At 37.5% G+C, this 26287-nt stretch overlaps 1 protein-coding gene across 5 annotated transcripts in view; it reads right to left on the minus strand.

Moving 5' to 3' along the window:
- Window positions 1-26287, minus strand: part of fhod1 (formin homology 2 domain containing 1) — a 202520-nt gene that overhangs the window by 70573 nt on the left and 105660 nt on the right. For all 5 annotated transcript variants that reach the window (XM_051931675.1, XM_028809357.2, XM_028809353.2 and 2 more), the window contains 3 exons: window positions 21175-21269; window positions 9640-9751; window positions 808-902 (listed from right to left, as the gene is read on the minus strand). In XM_051931675.1, the coding sequence (XP_051787635.1) occupies window positions 808-902; window positions 9640-9751; window positions 21175-21269 (302 nt within the window). The remainder of the gene's footprint in view (window positions 1-807; window positions 903-9639; window positions 9752-21174; window positions 21270-26287) is intronic.

The following is a 26287-nucleotide window of genomic DNA, read 5'->3' on the forward strand; positions in this document are numbered from 1 at the left end:
TTTTTTGATACTTTCAAATTTTCCTGTTTTCATATTTAACTTTAATTTTCTCTACATTTGTATCTCCCCCACGTTTTTTTTGAGCCTTTCGAATTCCACTGCTTTCATAATCTCTAACCTGCTCTACATGTGTATCACGCCAACGTTTTTGAACGTCTTTATGAATCTACTTTGTCTTTTACTCTGTCTTATTTCTGAACCCAATTGGACCGGCTTTTTTTCCCCCTCCAATTCCACTTGTTCTGGGCTGATTATTACTTTCCTTATTTTCTAAATTTGCACATAGATTATTTTTTCTTTTTTGCATTTTTTCTCTCCAACACTTTTGGGTCTCTTTTCTCCGTGCTGCTCTTTCTTCTTCGATTATTCATTGATGTTTCATCTATAACGTATTGTTCTTATACGCTTTATATGCACTGTGAGCCCTGGATCTGTGTCTGCTAAAAGCCTTTACACGACTGAGTGTTTTGCTGCCCGTTGTCTTATTTGATATTGGTTGTAAGTAGGGCGTGTCTTGCAAGAATCTCATGTTCTATGTGCCCGTGAGACAGCCCGGGATCAATATCTTGGCACAAAGTCTCATGTTTAAGGTCCCCGCGAGACACTCTGTAGCCAATCTCCTTCAACTCAAAAACGCATACTGGAATACCGTCGTTGACAGAAGAAGCTACAGTGAAGGTAATCTGCAAAACAGTGACAAAGCACTGCTTACAACTTGGAGCGATGAGGTATAAAATAAGCAGTTATCCTGTGCCTGGATTAAGCTAAAATTGGTGACAATTTTTGAGACACATCTGGTTATCATACCTTGTTGATCAGGGTCATTGTGAAAATAAGCAATTCGCTATCAGCTCCATTCTTCTCCTCCAAAATTTCAATCAGGCAGGACCATGGTTTTGTGCCTTCAAAATGAGAGGAAAGTAAATAAAGGCATAGGAAATATAGCAACTTGGTAACAAATATGTGACATACTAATCAAAGACATCTGCTATCACCCCTTTGCTGTGTAGCTTCGCCTTCTGTACTTACAATATCAATTGGGAATCTCATTTTCTTTTTTAATACATTATTAAGGTAGTCCCTTTTTCCTACTGAACTGTGAAATGTTAATTTTGGAAAAGTTAACACTACTTTATATTAATTTTAACTGCAAAGTTATTGCTCATTGTGTGAAAAGCATTTATACCAATTATATAATGAGAATCAATTTAAAAATCCCCCCACCTCAAAGCAAAACCTCATTATAAAATGATAATCGCTGTATAACATCCACTATCTCTTCACATGCAAATTTCTCTTAACTTGGGGAAGTTTTTATTTTGCTGTTCTGCTTTCAGACTTTGCAAAACTGAATTCTGGTATCTGTGGCTGGGAGATAATGTATCGATCTATGCCATAGCTTGGTGTCTGCAATGCTGACTGGGCCAATAGACTCCCAGATTGGAATATGCTTATTGTAAAAATTATACCTCAGTGGCTTGTTTAAATTCCTTGTACTCAAAAATGAACTATGGGTTATTTGTGGCTATGTCAATAAAGATTGTGACCAGACTAAATTGGCACTAAAGACTATGTGTTGATGGTCTGGTTTTCTGTTAACTCAACATATTACAGACTTGTCTTCCCTTCCTTCCATTTGCCTCATAATAACAAAGATATTCTCCCTATAGAAACAAAAAAAAAAAACCTGTAACAATGAGGAAAGGAATCTAAAAACATTTTAAGCAATAAAGCATCAGCAGTTTTCCCCAGAAATGTTTAATATCATCAAGTACCCTGGCTAGTGGAAAAAGTAGGCTATGATGCTAACTGGCATATAGCATTAGGCTAATTTCATTGGAAACAATATAAAACAAGACATCCTGAAAAAGCACATTCGAAAGCACACCAAAATTATGTAACTTCAGTGTCACGCATCACAATACTAAATTCTAAGGAGTAATATTTTTAAAAATGGAAAAAATGGTCAGTTAATATATAGAGCAACATAAGCTGGAAAAAGTACAGAATGAAGGATAACAGTTGGCAAGATTGGGGCACCTAATGAACAGTAAGAACACAAAACAGATGAGAAGTAAGAATGTAACAAATTACTATGTGGTTCATAATGACAGAACAACATTAGCTTGATGAATTGGTGAACAGTCAGTCTACAGAGCCCAAAATGTCCAATATGCATAACTTGAAAGAGTGCCAAACACTTCTCAAATGGTCAATAATTACGTTTTTTCTCATCCCTTGAGTAAACATCATGGGGACCTTGAAAGCACGTAGCAACAATAAAACAATATAAAATGTTAATGACAAATAGATTAACAAGCAAAAAAAGGATGTCTAATAGATTTGGATGTATATGTAGATCGTGAAACCTACTTGTAACCAAAGCATTAAAATGCCAGGCTATATTCAAAAACATTCTATTTATTTTTCATTACACTGGGTTACAAGCTCCTGCTGAAAAGCCAAAGTTTCCCCTGGGGACAAATTAGGTTAGGTCTTTCTATCTATTTAAAAGACAGAATAATTTACTCTCTTTTTAATATCCTGTTTGGTTGACAAATTTAAGATTTTGCCTCATTTAAGATAGGAATGGTAAACTTCAACAGAATGTGAAAATTCACAGATTAATATGTTCAACAGTGTTTATTGGTATACCTAGTGGTGTAGACTACTCCTCTCACTATACAAAATGTTTAAAATACAAATATCAGAAAACAGGCATAAGTTTAGTATGGTGATCTACAGATATAAAAGTCTACCTTTACTCAAAAAAGAAAGTGTTAAAGGGCCTTTCAACAAATTTGAAGAAAAGGCAATATCTGAAATATAATACAGCTGGTTTCTGAAAGTTCACACAACAAAAACATGCAATGACAAATGGTACATCAACAAAAATGTTCACATTCAAAGTATAATCATGGCTCTTGTGCCAGGTAGTTGCAATTAATGATTGACAGAATGCATGCAAAACAGTTTTCCCAATAGTGTAGTAAGTGGACTGCTTTTTTCATTTGACAGTCACTTTACAGAACACAGCAGGAATTTAAATGAAAATTTATAAAATGGACAAAATAAGCAAAAAACAATCAGACACCCACATCAAAATATACCCGGCTAAATCATCATCGACAATAGTTAATGTCAACATACAGATGGGTTCTTCTTTTGGCGTTTTTGCAAAGGGTTGCAGATGAAACGCTAGAAATTGCACAGTATATTTGTCCTTTTATTTACATGGTTTTGTATTTTCTCTCCATTTGTGTACAGCAGGGATGCCATAATAAATTTACTGAGAGCCAAAAATAACACTATACCCAATGTAGAGCAGATTTAGAGATAATGGGGCTCCAAGTATAGACTTGATCAGGGCTCTATTTTACCAAAAAGGCCATTCAACTTACAGAGTGGACTCAAAGCCACAACAGCGACAAAATAATCACAACATCATCATAAACAAATCATGACACAAGAGTAATTTTATTTAAAAAAAAAAAAAAAAAAAAAAAAAAAAAAAGGCCATCAGCAAGGTGAGTTTTGTAGAAAAGACCCAGGGTTCACCAGGTGAGTAGCTGTGGGGCTCCACAGTGTCTGGAGTTCAACAGTTGTTGGGTATCAAATGCCAGGGTGTGTTAAGTTTTGTAACTTTAAGATAATATTGTTTTAGTATAATAAACCAATCTGTGTCTAACTAGGGGCTTTGCCACCCTCTTTGCTAGAAATCTTTGTAAAAGAAAGAACTTTGCTTGTATTTCTTCTGGCAAGGCTCAATGCTTTCTAATCTAGCCACCAAGTGGGCAAACCAGCCCAACTTGGCGCCGGTCCGAAGCTCAGATAATTAGATAGGGTTAGTGTCAGGAAGGGTACCCAGCTGTAACAGCCAAATGAAAAATTTAATGATGGAATCAATCCACTTTGGAAAATGCTAGGGCATACCCAATAGGCGATGCACAGGGGCCATGCCTGACCACTGTTGAAAGTGAAAGATGGCTACCAGGCCAAAGGCAGGCTTGGCAAAAGAATTTAGTCCAGTAGAAGGAGAAGATGCCAGGGGAGGGGAAAGAAAAGTGTAATTAAAGGTAAGAGTGAAACACTGAATATTGAGACAATGATTGGGAAAGAAAGAGCTGGCAGATTTGATGGAAAGAAGGAAAGTGGAAATGTGTGTGTAGGAAACTAGATGGAAGGGTGTGGTATAGCGGGTCCCCAGATCCCATCAAAGGCCGTTGTAAAATAAATAGTCACCACGCTCGTGGCTTAGCGAGGGGGCGTGGTGGTTGTGTGGCTGAAACAGTTCGCAGGGCGATTTGCGGTGTGGGCGTTTCTCACCCAAGTGCATAGACGAGAGACTGCCCGCATCCGTGATTGTTCCTGGGGCTGCTAATATGCTACGGCTGCCATGCCCTCTTAATAAAATAGAAGCACGAGTCGGTTAGGGTAGAGAAAAATGAAAAGAGAGAAAGAAAGACAGAGGTTGCTGGAGAAAGCAGGAAGTAAGAGAGAGAGTGCCGGTACGGAAGAGCGAGCGAGCGAGCAAGCAAGAGCAGGCTCGAGTGAGAGAAAGCAGGCAGCTGGGAGGTCAGCCTACGAGGGGAGTGTTTAGCTGACACTCGGTGGGGCTGAAGAAAGCGGTTGCTCTAGCTGAGCGATTTAGGAGCTGGAGTGACCAGTAGAGACGACGACTGACTGTCAAAAGGAGCGGGAGTCGAGAAGGCTTTGGGCTGGTTTAGCCCCAGCGTGAGCGCCTTGGCTGCTGGGGAAATAACCCAAGTCTCGGTCCGGTTTTGGAGCCCGATGTAGCTAGGGATCAGAGGGCTATCGGAGCAGAGTGAAAGGCAGCTGTTCCTGCAGGTAGGCGACTCTCCTGTTGAATAGCCCGGATGGGAGTAGCAGGGGAGCCGCCATGGTAAAAAGATGACACCGGGCTTTGTGTTTTTAAAGGATTGCTTCCTGTGCTATTTTAACCTTGGTTTTTAAAGGATTATTATTTTTGTTCTATTTATTGATTTTTAAACCTCCACGTGTGTTATATGGATTATTTATTTTAAGAAGATTTTGAATCACTGCACCTCATTTATTTGGACATTATTTTGTCGTTCTGTTTAATAAAAGCACTTTGCATTTTTTCACCATCCCCTTGTTATGTTGTTGCCTCACTGCTTAGCTCATCGGTAACATTACCAACGATGTAGGGTTCAAGGGCTCCCGGACAGATGATGGGAGCATGCAGCGAACCCGCATCGTCACAAAGGGAAATAAGGGAGGAGAATTATGAGGAGGCTTTAAGCTGTTGTACAGTGGAGCAAATGAGCAAGGCAGAAATGGTATATGTATAGCAGTATCTAAAGAACAAAAAGATAGTCTTCTCAGTGTGACTAGATGGAGTAACTGGGATGAGCATCAAGCTGGACCTTGGTGAGGTTGTAGTTAATGCTATTTGTGAATATGCTACTCAAGAGGCTGTGAGAAAGAGGAGAAGGGTACAAATAAATAGCTGAGAGCAGTACAAGAAAGAGAAAAGAGAAAGAAATGGGAAAAGGGAGAAGATAGTAGACTTTGCCATAGCATCTGATTTTGTAACAGGTACCACATTTCTCTCTATTATACTGTATAAAAAAATCCTGGGACGAGACGAGACTTTTTAGCCTGGGATGAGACATGACTTTTTCAGAGAGATACTTTCAAGTCCTGTGAGATGAGACTTTGTGCTAAGAGATTTAACCACACCCAAAGAGTAGATGACAAAGTAGAACGTTGGTGCGATACACATGCAGAGCAGGTTAGAGATTATGAAAGTACTAAAATTCGAAAGTCTCAAAAAAATTATAGTAAAGATTGCAATAGTGCAAACAAACGGAAATTATTATTAGAAATTATTATAAATAACAGAGCAGCAAAAAGAGAAAGAATATATTGTTTGGATTTAAACTTTAAGTCGGAGACTTGTAGATCGTCTAATTCGTGTTGCCATCAGGGAAAAGTAGTGTTTCTTCCCAATGAAGAGGCATATCTGCGAGAATTAAAAGATCTGTTGTTTGGTGAAAGTGAAGTCCACATACATGAGCGGCAGAGACGTGAAGTAGCTGCCGCATAGAGCAGACTGGGGGTGGGAGGGGTTGACAAGCGAAGCAAGAAGGGGGCGAAGCCCCATAGTTTTTGAAAAGAAATTATATCAACTTATGACTTACAGTAGTGGAGGAAGAGAAACATACTTTCTAATGTGTAGAAGATCTCATTCGAAAGAGACAAAGAATTGTAAGGTCGTAAATGGGGAAAGTTTGTCAGAGTAGCATGAAGTGGTGGTGATGGAATGGGAGATCAGAATCAGCCAGAAAATAAAACCAGATCAGCACAAGGATAATATGGTGGAGATTAAAAGAAAAGGGCATAGGAAAGTATTTAAGGAAAACGTTTTGAATGAATTGCAGTCATTTTAGCGTATGGAGAAATGGTGGGAGAAGAATAAAGCTGACTTAAGCAAAGTTGAATTAAGAATAGGTGAAGAGGTGTTGGGTAGTATGACAGGAAGGAGCCCACCTGGGGACAATGAGACATGGAAAGGATGCAATAAAGGCTAAGAAGGAGGCAAAGAAAAAAATGATATCAGTCAGGGAAGAAGGAGGACAATGAAATGCATAGTTGGACAAACAAGGAAGTGGGCAGTGTCAAGAGACAATGGACAAGCTTTGGAGGAGGTATATGAAAAAGAGGGAGAGAGAATTATTTCTAGAATAGCAAAGACTAGGAGCAAGGCTGGAAAGGATTTTAGTCAGATAACGCAGATGGAAGATAAGCAAGGTGTGGTCTTAAATGACCATGATAGGATCAAGAATAGATGGAAGAGGTACTTTGAAAACCTGCTGAATGAAGAAAATTCAAAGGTAGCTTTTGGGGGTGGAGTACCAAATGAAGGGCTAGTACCAAGAATAAGGAGGGAGGAAGTAAATGAGGCACTGAAAAGAACAGAAAGGCGACAGGACCAGATGAAATACTAGCAGAAGTGCGGAAGAGTTTAGGAGAAGAGTGAGTAGATGTGTTGTGGGATCTAATGCAGAAGATCTAAGAACAGACGAGAATATCAGATAAGTAGAGGAACAGTGTGATTGTACCCATTTGTAAGAAGGGTGATATTCAGGAGTGTGGAAACTATACAGGGATAAAGCTGATGTCACACAAAAATATGGGAGAGAGTTATAGAGAGAAGGTTTAGGGAAGATACCGTCATAGGGGAGTAATAGTTTGATTTTATGCCAGGGAGAGACACAACTGATGCAGTCTTTGCATTGTAGGAGCTTATAGAGAAGTATCAAAAAAAAAAAAAACTAAGGATTGCTCATGGTGTTTATTGATTTAGAGAAGGCTTATGATAGAGTGCAACGTCAAGAGGTCTAGAGGTGCATGAGAGAGAAAGGAGTTCCAGAGAAGTATGTGAGGATTGTCCAGAATATGTATGAGAAAGTGAGGACAAAGGCTTTTAGCAGTGTTGGGTTAACATACAGGATCCCAGTTAGAGTAGGCCTGCAGCAGGGATCTTATTTAAGACCTTAACTCTTTGATCTGTTTATGGCTATGTTGAGTCATGGGATAACAGATCAATTCCCCTGGTGCATGCTTTTTGCTGATGAAATTGTGTTGTGTAGCATCAGAAAAGACGAAGTGGAAAGGAAGAAAGGAGAAGGGCTTTGAAGGTAGAGGACTGAAGATAAATAGGAAGAAGACAGAATATATGAAGTTTAATGATGATCAGGATTCAGAATATAGCCAACAGAGAGAACTATTGAAAAGAGTAGATACATTTAAATATCTAGGATCAGTAGTAGCCCAAGATGGAAAATTGAGGTGGATGTGCGGAGTTACAAAAAAGAACAGAATGAGAAATTAGATGACCAAAGGTACAACAAAAGTGACAGATGTCTTAGAAAGCACGGAAAAGTAGGTTGAAGTGGTATGGACATGTAATGAGGTGAGACGATGAATATGTGCGCAAAAGAGTGATGGGAATGAAAGTACAGAGGAAGAGAAAGTGAAAGGGGCCAAAGTGGAGGTAGATGGATAAAGTAAAAAAAGATCTAAAGGAAAAGAGATTGATTGGCAAGAAGGTGCACGACCAAGCTGTATGGAGAAGGTTAATCAAGCACATCGACTCCACATAGAAGTGGGGAAAGAAAGAAAGAAAGAAAGAAAGAAAGAAAGAAAGAAAGAAAGAAAGAAAGAAAGAAAGAAAGAAAGAAAGAAAGAAAGAAAGAAAGAAAGAAAGAAAGAAAGAAAGAAAGAAAGAAAGAAAGAAAGAGGAAGAAGGGTGTGTTCTCACAGACTTATAAAAAAAACAAATATGAAACGAAAAATGCAAGAATGTAATAAAAAGGAAAAGCAAGCAATCTAACAGTTATGATCATAATAATAACAATAATAAGTAGTAATATATATATATTACTACTGAGAAAAGCGCTATATAAATGTAATGAATTATATACATGTAAAGAATGAATTATATATATATATATATATATATATATATATAATATATATATATACACACATACTCGTATATATACACACACACGCGCACATTTTGAGTACATAAAAACATTTAAGTATGCTATTTACATGAGTTCAAACACTGAATACTGATACTGCATGCATTTTTCCTGTGCACATTTATCATCATCACTTTTCTCAATGTGCCCTCAGAAAACAGTAACCATATAGCAGTATTTTTTAAAAATGTGACACATTTTGTAAAACTGTTTGTGATGCTTCTTTAGCAAAACCATTCAATTCATTAGTATACACCCATCCATCCATTTTCCAACCTGCTGAATCCGAACACAGGGTCATGGGGGTCTGCTGGAGCCAATCCCAGCCAACACAGGGCACAAGGCAGGAACCAATCCCGGGCAGGGTGCCAACCCACCACAGGACACACACAAACACACCCACACACCAAGCGCACACTAGGGCCAATTTAGAATTGCCAATCCACCTAACCCGCATGTCTTTGGACAGTGGGAGGAAACCGTAGCGCCTGGAGGAAACCCACGCAGACACAGGGAGAATATGCAAACTCCACGCAGGGAGGACCCTAGTATACAATGCCTCTAATTTATTTAAATAGTGACATTGTTTTGCTTTTGGAACAAATACACTAAATCTTGCATGTCTACATTACTTGTCTCAATCTTATCTGTCCTTGTGTATTCACAGTGCAATATTAACTGCTGTATTAATCTCCCCAAATTTAATTTTAATTACAAACTACAATGACATGAAGTTTAGTTTGGTCACCTATCAAACATGAAAAATGTGTGGGAACTAATGTACTGTATATAAAGAGCACTATTAAAAGATGCAGGGTTCAACATACAATTTTGTATGGAGGCACAGGTAACACTGCATGTACACTAAATCTATACAGCAAAAAGTACTCAAATCCTAAGATTCCCCACATAAATACATGACACATGAATACAAATACATGAATAATTAGATAACTTGTTAAATAAGCTGAATGATTTAGGAATATTACATAAAAATAGAGACAAAATTTAAAATAAAACACACATGGTTTACCAAGAGAATTCAGATCTCAGTAACAAAGACATTACAGCATTTATGGGCAATGACCTATTAGAAAACACTTACCTCTCTGCTCATCCACAGTGCTCACAGCCTGTATGAAGAGCTGAGCATTGTTTTCAGTGTATTCCACAAAGACAATTAGAAGTTTGAGTGCAGTTTTCACAACAAGTCGGGACTGATGACAGGAGAGAGGCAGAGAGAAAGAGAGTGAGGGGAGGTGAAGAAACAGAACACACAATGAATAATTCCCCAAACTGGGAATAAAGCCAAGTGTGAAATGAATATTCATAACCATTCTTTTCCAGCAGGTGTCATTAAAGTACCACAAGAGGCCAACTTAAGTTATGTTTTTTTTCCACAAAAAATAGGCAGATTCTGTTAAGACTTACACCATCTGTACTAAAACACTGTATCAGACATGACAGTTTCCTGACAGTAAATTAGTTTGCATTTGAAGAAACATCATGGTCATTATATATAAATAATATAAAACAATAAATATAAAATTTTATAAATCACAGTACAAAAGTGGCAGTTATGTCTCACATCATGAAGACCTTTGAAAGACTGGTCCTGGACTATGCGAGACCTCTTGTGGTAGACCACCTGGACCCACTGCAGTTAGCCTATCAGACAAAGACTGGAGTATGCAATTAGAGTATCTATCAGCTCCTTGCGGCTTAATCTCACTTGGACAAAGCTGGCAGCCAAGGGAGAATTATGGTTTTTTTTTTTTCTAATGTCTTCAATACCATCCAGCTATTCTTGTTAAGGGGTAAAACTAAAAGATATGCAGGTGAATCAGCCTATTGTGTCCTGGATATTGAACTACAATCATATGAAAAGTTTGGGAACCCCTCTTAATTCTTTGGATTTTTGTTTATCATTGGCTGAGCTTTCAAAGTAGCAACTTCCTTTTAATATATGACATGCCTTATGGAAACAGTAGTATTTCAGCAGTGACATTAAATTTATTGGATTAACAGAAAATAAGAAATATGCATCATAACAAAATTAGACAGGTGCATAAATCTGGGCACCCCAACAGAGATATTATATCAGTACTTAGTTGAGCCTCCTTTTGCAAATATAACAGCCTCTGGACGCCTCCTATAGCCTTTGAGGAGTGTCTGGATTCTGGATGGAGGTATTTTTGACCATTCTTCCATACAAAATCTCTCCAGTTCAGTTAAATTTGATGGCTGCTGAGCATGCCTGCTTCAAATCATCCCATAGATTTTTGATGATATTCAACACAGGGGACTGTGATGGCCATTCCAGAACATTGTACTTCTCCCTCTGCATGAATGTCTTTGTAGATTTCGAACTGTGTTTTGGGTCATTGTCTTGTAGGAATATCCAACCCCTACGTAACTTCAACTTTGTGACTGATGCTTGAACATTATCCTGAAGAGTTTGTTGATATTTGGTTGAATTTATCCGACCCACAACTTTAACAAGGGCCCCAGTCCCTGAACTAGCCACACAGCATGATGGAACCTCCACCAAATCTGACAGTAGGTAGCAGGTGTTTTTCTTGGAATGCGGTGTTCTTCTTCAGACCATGCAAAGCGCTTTTTGTTATGACCAAATAACTCCAGTCCAAAGCACTTTTTTTCCAAAATGAATCTGGCTTGTCTAAATGATCATTTGCATACCAGCGACTGTTTGTGGTGTGAGTGCAAAAAGGGCTTCTTTCTCATCACCCTGCCATACGGATGTTCTTTGTGCAAATTGCGCGGAATTGTAGAATGATGTACAGATACACCATCTGCAGGAAGATGTTCTTGCAGGTCTTTGGCGGTGATCTGTGTGTTGTCTGTAACCATTCTCACAATACTGCGCATATGCCGCTCCTATATTTTTCTTGGCCTGCCAGACCTGCTGGGTTTAACACTAGAATTACCAGAGCCTACGAAAAAACTTGTAGATCTGTCTCACCTTAAATCACTTCTTAAATCCGTTCGCACCTCTCCACCAGCGTCCTTGGTCCTCTAAATGTGCAGATAAAGAGGAGCTGCAAACAGCCGACTATTCCATCCCCCCACCGACTTAGAACGTGCACGAACTTCTCCCAGCTCATGCCTTGATATCTGGGAGTGAAGTGGAGTTTTAGAGTGGAAATAATAGATCGTTATTTGGAACACATGCATGTGTGTTCCTTTTCAACAGTAATCTGTGTAAACACATTTTTAAAACAGAAACGTTTTTCATATTCTAGTGGTAAATGACAAAATGTAGGCATTAACTATATAATGTATGAAGCCTGAAGTCCAAATATCAAAGAAACACTTTCACGAAAGGTACAAATATAACAGAACAAGTGCGCTTTTATTCAAAAATATAACTGCAGAAAAAAAAAAAAAGCCGCCTTAGTGTGCGACATTGACATTCATCTACTACCACGGCCCCATGGCGCAACAGCATCAGTTGCTGACTGGGAATCAAAAGGTCACGAGTTCGATCCTGCTCGACTCCCTTTTGAGAAGTGAACTGCTCTTATTTTTACTATTTTAGAATAAAAAGATACATTTGATTTCAGTCTGTAACAGCCGGTTTAATTTATGATATTTGTAAAGGTTAGCTTTGTTTTTGTTTTTTTTTAATTCACTTTTCTCTCAGTCGCGTTCAGGATCCTTCCTTACCCCATCTGACACTGCTGTTTTCACATAAAGACGCGCTATAGCTCTGCAATGTATCACAATACATACGACCGCGTGTTTTTATCCCCCAATCTTGCCAGTCCCCACGTTGCTGTATGCTGTTTCTTTTGTACTCCAGGACATGCAGAGGAAAGCATAGTAAAGAGCAGTAACTTCAGCGCTATATGCAATCATCAGACACTCCCCATCTGACACTGCTGTTTTCACATAAAGATGCGCTATAGCTCACCCAAGGAGCGCCTTTCCTACATTTACGATGTGTGTACTTGTGTTGCAGTGTACACACCTCTCTGTGCTATGGTTCCTATTACACTGAACAAGCACCTGTAATTTGCAGCTCTAGTCCTTATCTCAAAATAAATATATGTGGCGTTTTGAAGAAATCATTTTATGACGCGAATAGTACCAATCAGAAAACATCGTCGAAGTAATGCAATATTATTTGAAAACAAACAGCGTCAGACTGGGTGTGATTTATACTGGTGCTGTTACTTAGAGTCAGATCAGAAGCTGAATAAGCTCCTGTTCTGACTCTAAGTAAAAAAGCATGAATTAATCAACAGAAATAACCGCGATCGACATTTTAAACTTAATGATTTACAGTGCATACCAATTTAGAAATTTTATGTCCGTTTGAGGCTACAAAGAGGGGGAAAAAAGAAAAAAAAAAAAAAAAAAAAAAAAAAAAAAAAAAAAAACTTCCTCCCTAGCGTGGAATCGAACTCTAGTTTCTACGGCGCGGCAGGGCTGCCGTGCTCAGTCAGCAAATCTCAGCGTTACGCCACAGAAAGTGTTGTTACAGCCTTGAACCTTTTGTGAAAGTGTTTATTTGATGTTTGGCCGTCAGGCTTCACACATTCAATAGTTTATGCCTACATTAAGGAACATTTATTACTAAAATATGAAAAAGTTTCTGTTTAACAATGTGTTTACACAGATTACTGTAGGAACGGAACACACATGAAATGCGCGTGTTAGAAATAACGATCTATTGTTTCTACTCTAAAACTCCAGTTCAGTCACTCCCAGATAATCAAACAAGGCATGGGAAAACTAAGTGAAAGTTTTGCGATGGTGGGGGATGGAATAGCCGGCTTTTTGCTGCTCATCTTAATCGGCACATTTAGAAGACAAAAGAGAGGTGAGAACGGTTTTAAGGTGAGCCGAATCTACGAGTTTTTTTGTAGACTCTGGTAATTCTAGTGTTAACAGCAACTGTGTCTGTGGCCGTCCATTTCCTGATTACATTCCTTACAGTTGAAACTGACAGTTTAAACCTCTGTGATAACTTTTTGTAGCCTTCCCCTAAATCATGATCCGAACAATCTTTGTTGTCAGATCTTTTGAGAGTTGCTTTGAGGATCCCATGCTGTCACTCTTCAGAGGAGAGCCAAAGGGAAGCACAACTTGCAATTGACCACCTTAAATACTTTTTCTCATGACTGGACACACCTGTCTATGAAGTTGACAAGCTAATCCAACCAATTTGGTGTTGCAAGTAATCAGTATTGAGCAGTTACATGCATTCAAATCAGCAAAATTACAAGGGTACCCAAATTTTTGCACAGCCAGTTTTTCAAATTTGATTTAAATTGATTTAATTTCATACAAATAAATACTGCTTCACTAAAAATGTAAGTGAAAACACCCCAGTACTCAGATGTTCCTAGGAAATGAAAGATAACACTTATCTTTTTTGTTGAAAGTAGAGTAAATTATTATGCAGGCTGAGAGGGGTTACCAAGCTTTTTCTTATGACTGTATCTGTCGGTCAGACCACAGTCTGAGACTCAAGGACTGTTTCAGATACTGATGTGAGCAACACTGGAGTACCACAAGGAATAGTCCTCTCTCCTTTTCTATTTACTCTCTTCACCTCAGACTATAAAAATAACACCAGTTCATGTCACTTGCAGAAATTCACAGATGATTCAGCACTTATGGGGTGTATTGATAATGGAGATGAGACACAGCATAGGAGTCAAGTGGAGAACTTTGTTCCTTGATGCAAGGAGAATTGTCTGCATCTTAACCAAGGAACTGGTTACTGACGTTCGCTGCATCAAAGAGCTTCTATGTCCAGTAACAATTCAAGGAGTGGATGTATCCTACAATGTGGACCCCTACAAGTCCTTTGAGGCATGCACGTTAATGACAGGTTGGAATGGTCTTGGAACACAGAGGAACTGGATAAGAAAGGGCAGGGCAGGCTCTTTTTCCTTAGGAGACTTCATTCCTTTAATGTGAGAAGTGACATTCTTCACATCTACTACGCTGTGGTGTGCTGGGCTGGTAACATCAAGAGAGGACCACCGAATCTACAAGTTAATTAAAAGGGCAAGCTCAGTTATCGGATGTAATCTGGACCCACTGGAGGTAGTAGCGAAGGAGAGAATTAAAATAAAACTAAGTGCCATTATGAACAATTCCGTATATCCTCTCTCTGACACATTAACACTGAGTACTTTCAGCAATTGTGTCAAGAAACGCTACTGGGGTTCCTTCATACTAACAGCAATATGTCTGCATAATGCCTCACTGTGACTGTGACCCCCAAGTCAGATGTTTTCTTTCTTTTGAATTTTCTTCCTTTATATAGTAATTATAGTGTGTGCTCAGGCCAACCATGTGTGTCTTTATTTACTTACTTGCCTATTTATGTATGTATGTATTTATTTATTTATTTAAAGAGCTTCTGTAAAAACCCAAATATCCCCCTGGGGACAAATAAAGTTCCATTTATGTATCTAATCAAATAAACAATACTACATTCTAAGCTTTATGTTTCTTATTAAATTAAATTATGCCCATATATACCAAGACATCAAAGAATACAATGGCCTGGGCTCAGTATAGGACAGTATTAATTCTTGCCAAACTTTAAAAGCTTTGGACCATACCGTGCTTCTTAAAGATAACCTAGTTTTACGTTACAATTCACTTTCCAATTCAGTGATGAGTGCAGGTTAGAGTTTGTCCAACTAAGCAATGCTTAAAAACTTTTATTGCACAACATTGCCCCATCTGATGTTACTCAAAATAATGCTATTTGAAAAAGTTTTTAACCTTTGCTCAAACACAAGTTTTTTAAATGGGTGCCCTTTAGACAATGAAAAATATAGACAATGAAAAATAATTCAGGGCACCCCTTTATAACCCAATTATTTTTGATAAATATTCATTTTAAATGCAAGAAAATACATGACCAGTCAAAAGTTTTAGAACATCTCAGTTTTTCCAGTTTTTCTTCAAATGTAATCAGTTGAAATGTAATGAATGATCTAAAATGGCGAAAAGGTAAGCAATAAAATGCCAGAGGCTTAAAGTTTAGGTTAGCAAAAACTGAGGAAAAAAAAGAAATATCATAATATTACAAATGGGCCTTCTTCAGGGAGCAATTAGTAGATTACAACCTACAGATGTGCTGCAGAAATTAAAGTAAATTAAGCTTTACAAGTTGAAGCAAACAATTTGCACACTTATCCCAACTTCTGTTAATTACTTATAACCCCTCTGTTTATCATAAAGCAAAGATGAAACAGACTGTGTTACTATACCTTCTGGAGTACTACTGCAATTAAAGTAAATTGCTACTATCACATAAGCTGGTGACCCTTAGACACTTGCCTTCTGATTAGGTTGTGACTTTGTGTCCACCAAATCTCTCTAATAATCTCTAATAATAAGAAATTCTAATAGAGTTTCTTCCAGTTTCTAATTGCCTTTGGAATTTTTTTTTTGGTAATTTCTCTCAATGAAAGGCTTACACTTCTAAGAGTAATAATGCCCAGTCTCTTTACGTTTGTTAATTGTTGTTTTCTTGTCATTATCACTTGAAGTTACAACTTTCTACAGCGTAATATTGTCCAAATAGTACTTCGGAGGGTGTAGTAACAGTCTATTCAAAATCTGCTTTAAGACAGGCAAAAGGTTTTTTTAAGTAATCAACAAAAGTTGGGACACCTGTGCAAAATGTTTTTCTTCAACCTACAAGGCTTAATTTACTTTAATTGCTACAGAAAATCTATAGGTTGTAACATATATTAGTTCTTCTCTGAAGAAGGCCCATTTGTAATTTTCTGATACTTCCTTTTTCAGTGTTTGCTAACCAAAACTTTAAATTTAAACCTCTTGCAGTTTAGTGCTTACCTTTTCTCCATTTTAGGTCCTTCATTGCATTTCAACTGATTGCATTTGAAGAAAAAAAACTGAAAAAACTGAGGTGTTCTAAAACTTTTGAGCAGTAGTGCAATAAACTTTTACAACATTGATTAAAAACTGAAAACACAAGCTTTCAGTAGTCTTATTTTAACATAACTGACTTTGCATAAGGAAAAAAAAAAAAAAATGTATGCAGCTCAGAACTCCGCTTTTTTGATGCCAGAGCTTTTCTTTGTAGAATGCAGCGTTTTCAATGAGCATTCAGAATAACACCTATAGCTTATGCATTTCCCTGTCATAGTATGTGCTCCACCATAACACATGCTTAAACAGTATCTTTGGTCAGATGGGAGTCTACTATTCAAAAATGTTTGTTAACCTCTGCTCTGTTTGGGACAGGTTTAAAAAAAAAAAAAAAACCTTCACTGAATGACTTTGTATCAACAAAATTCCATTCGAATTGAGAAGTTCCATTCCCATTATTATCTAAGATCATCTAGGTGAGCAATCTCTTAAATAAAATGTTTAAGTCTAGGAACACTGCTTATACTGCTTATATCGCTATCAGTACTACACAGTATAGTATAAATACTGATGCAAGATAAGTTGGGCATGTTTCTGTTAAACAGAGCTTTAACTTGCACATAGTAAAATTAATCAGTTACTGGACTATTATATTTAAAGTGCAGTTGCTTATATAAAGGTCTCTATAAGTCCACATACCAAGTAATGTCATGAATTAAACAACAAGAATATACAGGTGCTGGTCATAAAATTAGAATATCATGAAAAAATTGATTTATTTCAGTAATTCCATTCAAAAAGTGAAACTTGTATATTAGATTCATTCATTACACACAGACTGCTGTATTTCAAATGTTTATTTCTTTTAATGTTGATGATTATAACTGACAACTAATGAAAGTCCCAAATTCAGTATCTCGGAAAATTAGAATATCAATTAAGACCAATGCAAAAAAAGGATTTTTAGAAATGTTGGCCAACTGAAAGGTATGAACATGAAAATTATGAGCATGTACAGCACTCAATATTTAGTTGGGGCTCCTTTGGCCTGGATTACTGCAGCAATGCGGCATGGCATGGAGTCGATCAGTCTGTGGCACTGCTCAGGTGTTATGAGAGCCTATGTTGCTCTGATAGTGGCCTTCAGCTCTTCTGAATTGTTGGGTCTGGTGTATTGCATCTTCCTCTTCACAATACCCCATAGATTTTCTATGGGGTTAAGGTCAGGCGAGTTTGCTGGCCAATCAAGAACAGGGATACCATGGTCCTTAAACCAGGTACTGGTAGCTTTGGCACTGTGTGCAGGTGCCAGGTCCTGTTGGAAAATGAAATCTGCATCTCCATAAAGTTCGTCAGCAGCAGGAAGCATGAAGTGCTCTACAACTTCCTGGTAGACGGCTGCGTTGACCTTGGACCTCAGAAAACACAATGGACCAACACCAGCAGATGACATGGCACCCCAAACCATCACGGACTGTGGAAACTTTACACTGGACCTCACGCAACGTGGATTCTGTGCCTCTCCTCTCTTCCTCCAGACTCTGGGACCTTGATTTCCAAAGGAAATGCAAAATTTACTTTCATCAGAGAACATAACGTTGGACCACTCAGCAGCAGTCCAGTCCTTTTTGTCTTTAGCCCAGGCGAAACACTTCTGACACTGTCTCTTGTTCAAGAGTGGCTTGACACAAGGAATGCGACAGCTGAAACCCATGTCTTGCATACGTCTGTGCGTGGTGGTTCTTGAAGCACTGACTCCAGCTGCAGTCCATTTTTTGTGAATCTCCCCCACATTTTTGAATGGGTTTTGTTTCACAATCCTCTCCAGGGTGCGGTTATCCCTATTGCTTGTACACTTTTTTCTACCACATCTTGTCCTTCCCTTCACCTCTCTATTAATGTGATTGGACACAGAGCTCTGTGAACAGCCAACCTCTTTAGCAATGACCTTTTGTGTCTTGCCCTCCTTGTGCAAGGTGTCAATGGTCGTCTTTTGGACAACTGTCAAGTCAGCAGTCTTCCCCATGATTGTGTAGCCTACAGAACTAGACAGAGACCATTTAAAGGCTTTTGCAGGTGTTTTGAGTTAATTAGCTGATTAGAGTGTGGCACCAGGTGTCTTCAATATTGAACCTTTTCACAATATTCTAATTTTCCGAGATACTGAATTTGGGACTTGCATTAGTTGTCAGTTATAATCATCAACATTCAAAGAAATAAACATTTGAAATACATCAGTCTGTGTGTAATGAGTGAATCTAATATACAAGTTTCACTTTTTGAATGGAATTACTGAAATAAATCAACTTTGTCATGATATTCTAATTTTATGACCAGCACCTGAATGATTAATTCTGCCTTAAAGAGTCTATCATACTGTATAGTAATCATATTTTAAGCAAATCATGTTCCATTGGGGGCGGCACGGTGGCGCAGTGGGTAGCGCTGCTGCCTCGCAGTTGGGACACCTGGGGACCTGGGTTCGATTCCCGGGTCCTCCCTGCGTGGAGTTTGCATGTTCTCCCCGTGTCTGCGTGGGTTTCCTCCGGGCGCTCCGGTTTCCTCCCACATTCCAAGGACGTGCAGGTTAGATGGATTGGCGATTCTAAATTGACCCTAGTGTGTGCTTGGTGTGTGGGTGTGTTTGTGTGTGTCCTGCAGTGGGTTGGCACCCTGCCCGGGATTGGTTCCTGCCTTGTGCCCTGTGTTGGCTGGGATTGGCTCCAGCAGACCCCCATGACCCTGTGTTCGGATTCAGCGGGTTGGAAAATGGATGGATGGATGGATGTTCCATTGGATTACTGGTAAACTGGGTATAGTTAGTGATGACAGGAGCGTGGGGCACTGTATTCTGAATAGAGTTTGAGCAGGATTTCCTTTTCAAGGTTGATCACGCAGGTGTAGTTTCATTACCTTCTTTCTTCCACTGGTTCATATACAGTCTTACAGTATATTCCTTAAATATATGTTACTTATTTTTTTTTATATTTACTAATTTTACTTGCAGCTGCATTTTTAATCGCTACAATTATACTAGGTTTCTCTTGTAGTGAAATACTTATTTTTGTTTTTGTTTTTAATATCAATCTTTTTATTGTAGAGACCAGTGCTGGGTGATCTTCTGTAATTATAATCAATATCAGTAATTTAGCTCTGACGCTGTTCTAGGTTGCAGTTTAATTTTTTTTATGAAGAGTATGAAATGATTTGTCCTCTCAAGTATGTATTAAGGATTTCCCAGCTTAATCACACAGATATCTTTGGAGATAACATTTTCAGAGACTAACAAAATTATATAGAAATAAATCTATTTTTATAGAATCTAAATCTATTTCTTAGTATTAATGGGTTGAGATGCCAAATAAGGATTACATAACTGAAGTTAGAATTTTTGAGTTCCAAAATAAGAGAAGCATGATCAAAGAGAACAATGATAATTATTTGGAAGATGTAAGTAAGGGCAGTAAGTGATTATCAATAAAGTATTAATCAATTTTTACGTAACTGTAATGCACTAACAAAAATGGAATATTATCTTATATATGTGTGGAGAAACTTTCATGTATCTGAAAGTTTGTGATCTTTGATGAAATTAGGCAGTTTTAGATACTGCCATTAAATGTGTTGCTGACCTAAATAAAGCGAGGTTCAATACACAATGACATATCCTGTCATTAAAGCTTATGAGAACACCTATTGTGAATTAATGTTAAGTCATTAAATGTGGGTACTTTGGGGAACCATAAATAGGGGGTAACTGTCCACTATCTTTTTTAGTCTGGCTGCAAACAAATGGCAAAACAATCCAGGTGGAATTTCAGGGTATGCTTTTAAAATGTGTAGCAATCAATTAGCAGACATCTTCAGTGACATCTTTAATGTTCGCCGAGAGAATGTGCGGTCCTCACCTTCTTAAAGAGAATATCAACTAACTCTGTGCCTAAGAAAATAGAGAGTGGCACTCACTCCAATGTGATGGAAGTGCTATAAGAGACTAGTGCGAGGACACATTAAACAGAATATTCCAGACAGTCCTGATCACCTTCAGTTTGCATATTGTCATGCCTTGTTTTCAGAGGATGCTATGTATCTTGCACTTCATATCATCATGACATATCTGGATAATCAAAAAAAATGCCTTTTTATATTCTACAACTCAACATTTAGCACTGTTGTATCTGAAAAACTGACCACTACAGTAAATTCCTCAATTAGGGCTTAGCACTAACCTCTGCAAACAGGTTTGGACTTCATAACCAATAGACATCGCCATGTGCCGATAGGCAACATTACATCTTTCATACTGACCTTCCACACATCTACTCCACAGGGTTATACTAAGCTCTGCTCCTTTTTCACCTATGAATGTGTGGCAAGAACAACTCAAACTCCACATTATATTTGCATAATTTGCTGATGAGATAACAATCTCACCCTTAATGTCAGCAAAACCATGAAGCCAGTCATAGAATTCAGGAAGCAGAAAACAGGTCACACTTCCGTCAATAACTGGAGGGGAAGCTTTATATTTCTTACACAGACTATAATTGATGAACTGAACTGAGCAGAAAAAAGCATTAACTTTGTTGATTGTGGTTAGGATAAGCCATTCAGGCAACACAATTTTCACTGGTCACTTGTATAATGACTTGGTTGTATTGATATAATAATAAGATTAAACGGTTTTCAATAAAGTTAGCACTCTACAAGTCCTATTGCAAACTATCAACTCTTAAAATCCAACACTTACCAAACTGCCAGTTAGTGTATACAACCACTGGACTGTTTCAGGGTGATGGATAACACCATTCATTCCATCCACAAAAAGCATTATCTGGCTGAGTGCTGATGATGCAAATGAAGGGAGACCACGAAAAAGAGAGGAAAAAAAAAATCAGTACACAAAACGATAGTTCTGCTAGTAATTACCTAACATTTGTTATAAGGTGGCAGTTTTTTTTTTTTTTTTTTTTTTTTTTAATAAATTATTATTGGTTTCATATTTTGCCAGTTACAAAGTGAAAGAAGTCCAGAGCAGCATAGCCTCTCTATGGCTGAATAACATAGCATGTACACCAAATATAAGGGTACTGACAACACTTCAATTTTATTTACTTTCAGTACATCACCTCTTATTCAAATGCTAAACAGCTAAAGCTTTAATGCATTATTGCAATTCCTGTGTAAGCTCCAAGTCACATATCTTCTTGAAAATACCTACTTTAGATTTTCATTAGGTCAAGATTCCCTAAAAACCTGTGGAGCTGTCAAATGATGCAGTTTCCTAAAGGATAGACACTGTTATATCAATTTCACATCATAATTAATCACCTGATGATCTTGACACGAACACATTTTAAACCATGCATTATAATTTGTCTGAAATTGATATGGCTCCTTTCGTGGTACATACCAAAACAAGATAATAATGATACTATAAAACTACACAAGTAACTTTACACTTGAATTATAAAGTCAAACACTGGCAGAGTAAATGATTTAACATCTTTCCCCTAATTAAAAAAAGAAAAACCCTTACTAACTTTTCTTCTATACTAGTCAACATGTTAATGCTATACCATCATAATTCTAAAACAGTGGGTAGTTACCTTTAAATGTCCCTAAACATTATTTTGGAAAGTGGGTACTCTCAGGTTTTGGTAGGGTCTAATAAATAAATGCAGCTATGCCTTAAGTCACCTAGAATATTTCCCTAAGGCTTTCTCCTGCATCGTGTGCCTCAGAGACAAACTAATAGACCAGCCTATTACATTAAAAACAAATATGAAAGCATTGTTTAAATCTTTACAGGCATAGCAAACAAAAAAAAAATAAAGGGACACTTAATAAAGTATATAGAAGTTTATTTTAATCAGTTTGTTTCTGCAAGGATGGTATGAGTCATTTTATATAAATGACTAGCTATGTTACCCTGCTTCACACAGCATATTTCCCAAGACAACGGGCCTCTGTTATAATGCCATCAGTAAAAGGATGTATCAGAAACATTATGTAACTAAGTACTTTTCTGTATACAATATTTCTAGTTTTTTTTTTTTTTTTTTTAATGTGGTTAATGTTACTAGGTCACTGGAGCTGCTTTCTGTTCAACAAGCTACATACAGTTGCCCATGAGTAAAACATTGCTGATATAGATGAGGTAATTTCAAACACAAATTTTATAGGAAACTATTTCTTTCAAAATGAAACAGTAATTACTTAGGATTAAAGGGATGTTTGGGTATACATATAATTTCTCCTGTAGCACATCCTGTAAAAATGGCAGCATCAATCAGACAATCAAATAGTTTGATCTGTAATCTTGTATCAGATGCAGAAAATTTTTCAATTTTTGGTAACCTAAACTTTAAATTTAAACTTCTGGCAGTTTACTGCTTACCTTTTCACCATTTTAGGTCATTCATTGCATTTCAACTGTTTCCATTTGAAGAACTACTGAAATAACTGAGGTATTCTAAACCTTTTGATCAGAAAGTTTAATAAACTCCCTGAATTGAATTTCAAATGATTAAATTTGAGGCAAAAATGGAGGTGTTCTAAAACATTTGGCTGGTAATATGTGCACTGTCCACTCCCTTCTCTGTTCTGCCCATGGGGAACCCCTTAACTGAACTGTGCTAATGTTTAAAGTGACCAAGGGATAGAATCATTCCCAGCTTGTTTTATACGTTAGGATGCCACTTCCTCCTCTACTTCTCTCTTCTTCTCTTTTCATTTCTGGCAAAGAAACACCTCTGCTTACAGCCACAGTGCCTTGAAGCCACACTTGTGGTTAGCAAGCATGCTATAAAACTCATTTTACTTCAGTTTCACCAAACTCTTCACCTTCCATTTCACATCTCATTCTCCATGGCATACATCATTCATTTATTTTTTCTGTCCAAGAGACCTCCGCTTTTCACTTATCTGCTCATCCTATTGGTCAATGTCACTGTTCAAGTACCCTGCCAACCACTTCTGCTGGCAGCCTTCATTTACAAAAACCAGCAACAGAAACAACTGGCTGGTACGGTTTCTTTCTGGGATTTATCCCAGTGCTAAGCCAAAAAAGGACAAGACAAAATAACAGCCTACTCACTACAGTATTATCATCGACAAATTAAAAAAAAACACGGCAGGATCTAATCAACAACATTTTAGAATAAGCTTTCATTTTGGGGGAAAAGGGTACCCTTCTTTTCTTGTTCCTTTTATACAGTAGCTGCGGTTGCTGGCGCCACTCTTTCTTGGGCGGAGGTCAAATTTTGTTTTGATTTGTTAAATTTGTCTTGACTGTATAGAATGTTATCTGTTTATAATTAAAATCTATTCAAATATTAAAAAACACTAATCAGCTAATTTTCTTTTTTCTATGATGTCACAAAATTTGAATCAAATCAGTCAAACCATTTTTGACGAAAATTTTTGTTGATGATTGACTGAGTGAGTCAACGTTGCATTTATTTACTTTTTTATAATTTTATTAATTTTATTGTAATCATTCATACAAAATTGATCAATTTTTACAAAAAATAGGATTGAAAAACAAAGTCGACCCCCACCCCTGACAGAGAGAGCATGGCCAACGGGGTAAAACTTAAGGCTTGTAAACATACCTAAATTGATGAGTTTAATAGGCCAATAGAGATGAATGGAGAAGAAAAAGAAATGTGGAGATAATTACTTCCTCAGTGCTTTAAGAGCTTATTCTAAAATTTTATTGATTATATCCTGCCAGGTTTTAAAAAAATATTAGATTTTTTCCAATTTCAAATTTTCCCATTGACTTAAAAGAGGAGAGTTAGGATTCTTCCAGTTTAGCAAAATAAGTCTGCGTGCCAAAAGTGTAGTGAATGCAATCACAGTTTGTTTGTCCATCTCCACTTTAAACCCATCTGGAAGAACACCAAACACAGCTGTTAATGGGTTAGGGGGGATTGTGACACCAAGGCTGTCTGAAAGGCACTTAATTTTTGTCCAAAATGATAATTTGGAACAGGCCCAAAACATGTGACCCAGTGAGGCTGGGACTTGATTGCAGCATTCGCAGGTTGGATCTTGCCCTAGAAACATTTTGGACAGTATTAGGTCGAGACAGATGTGCTCGATATATAAACTTTGAGTTGAATAATTGTATGCTTTGAGCATATGGAGCTCAAGTGAAGTCTCTGCACTGCTACTTTCCACTCCCTTTCTGATATATTGATTAAGAGATCTTTTTCCCATTGTCCTCTTGGATCTTTGAAAGGGAGGGACTGTAAAATAATTTTACATATTGCAGAGATGGTGTCTAAGTCCTTGAAATTGAGCAATATTTTTTCCAGCATGGACGAGGGTGCAAGATGAGGAAAATCGGGCAGGTTCTGTTTAACAAAGTTCCTAATTTGAAGATAGTGAAAGAAATGTGTAGCTGGAAAGTTAAATTTGGAATGTAATTGTTTGTGGGATGCAAAGATGTTGTCTATATAAAGACCTCTGAGCATTTTAATCCCAAATTTTTTCCAGATATCAAAAACTGCATATGTTTGCGAGGGTTGAAAGAGGTGGTTCTCTTGCAGAGGTGCCAAAGATAAAAGCTTCTCCATCTTAAAATGCTTTCTACATTGGTTCCATATTCTGAGTGAGTGAAGCACAATTGGGTTATTAGTATATTGCCGATACCTTGCATTTATTGGGGCACAAAGCAGGGAATATAAAGAAGTACTGCAGGATTTTACTTCTATTGCGGACCAGGCCTGTGTATGTTCATCTGTTTTTGTCCTGGTTTTTATAGCTTGTATGTTTGCTACCCAGTAATAAAACTGAAAGTTAGGTAGAGCCATGCCACCTTCTGGCTTAGGTCTTTGTAGGGTCGCTCTTTGGATACGTGGATGTTTTGAATTCAAATAAATGAGGTTATTGTTAAATCTAATTGTTTAAAAAAATTATTTATTGATGTATATTGGAATGTTTTGAAATAAAAAAAGAAGCTTAGGAAGAATATTCATCTTAACAACATTAATTCTTCCAGCTAGAGTGAGATGAAGGGTTGACCATCTATGCAAGTCTTGCTTAATTTTTTCCATACAGACGGCAAAATTTTGTTGATAATGAGCTGTGTGTTTACTTGTGATGTTTACCCCTAGGTATTAAACTTATCTGCAGTGATAAAATGTAGGGTGTCTAATCTAATATTATATGCTTGAGAATTCACTGGAAAGAGTACACTTTTATTCAGGTTAATTCTGAGACCAGAGATCTTTTGAAATTCTGTAAGTGCTGTTAAGCCTGCAGGCACAGAATTTTGTGGGTCTGATATATACAGTACCATATCATCTGCATATAGAGAAATTTTCTGTTCCAGGCCTTCTCTGATAATCCCATTTATCTGATCAGCATTTCAACAGTGAACCGCCAGTGGTTCAATGTCAATTGCAAATAGCAGTGGTGACATGGGGCATCCTTGTCTGGTACCACGTTCTAGTTTAAAGTAGTCTGAACAAATGCTGTTAACACAAACTGAAGCTTCTGGATTGGTATACAGTAGTTTAATACATGCACAAATGTTCGGGCCAAACCCAAATTTCTCTAATGTAGTGGAAAGGTATTTCCATTCAATCACGTCAAATGCTTTTTCTACATCCAATGATAATATTTCTGGGGTGTTTGACTTTGTTGGTGGGTATATTACATTAAACAGGCGTCGAAGATTGGAGGACAAGTGTCGACTCTTGATAAATCCAGTTCAATCTTGTGATATTACCGAAGGCAGACACTTTCTCCATCCTTCTAGCTATGATTTTTGAGAGTATCTTAACATCATTATTCAGAAGTGAAATTGGTCTGTATGATGCACATTGTAATAAGTTCTTATTTTGTTTAGG

This window comes from Erpetoichthys calabaricus, chromosome 9 (assembly GCF_900747795.2).
Source record: "Erpetoichthys calabaricus chromosome 9, fErpCal1.3, whole genome shotgun sequence".
Taxonomy (NCBI): Eukaryota; Metazoa; Chordata; class Cladistia; order Polypteriformes; family Polypteridae; genus Erpetoichthys; species Erpetoichthys calabaricus.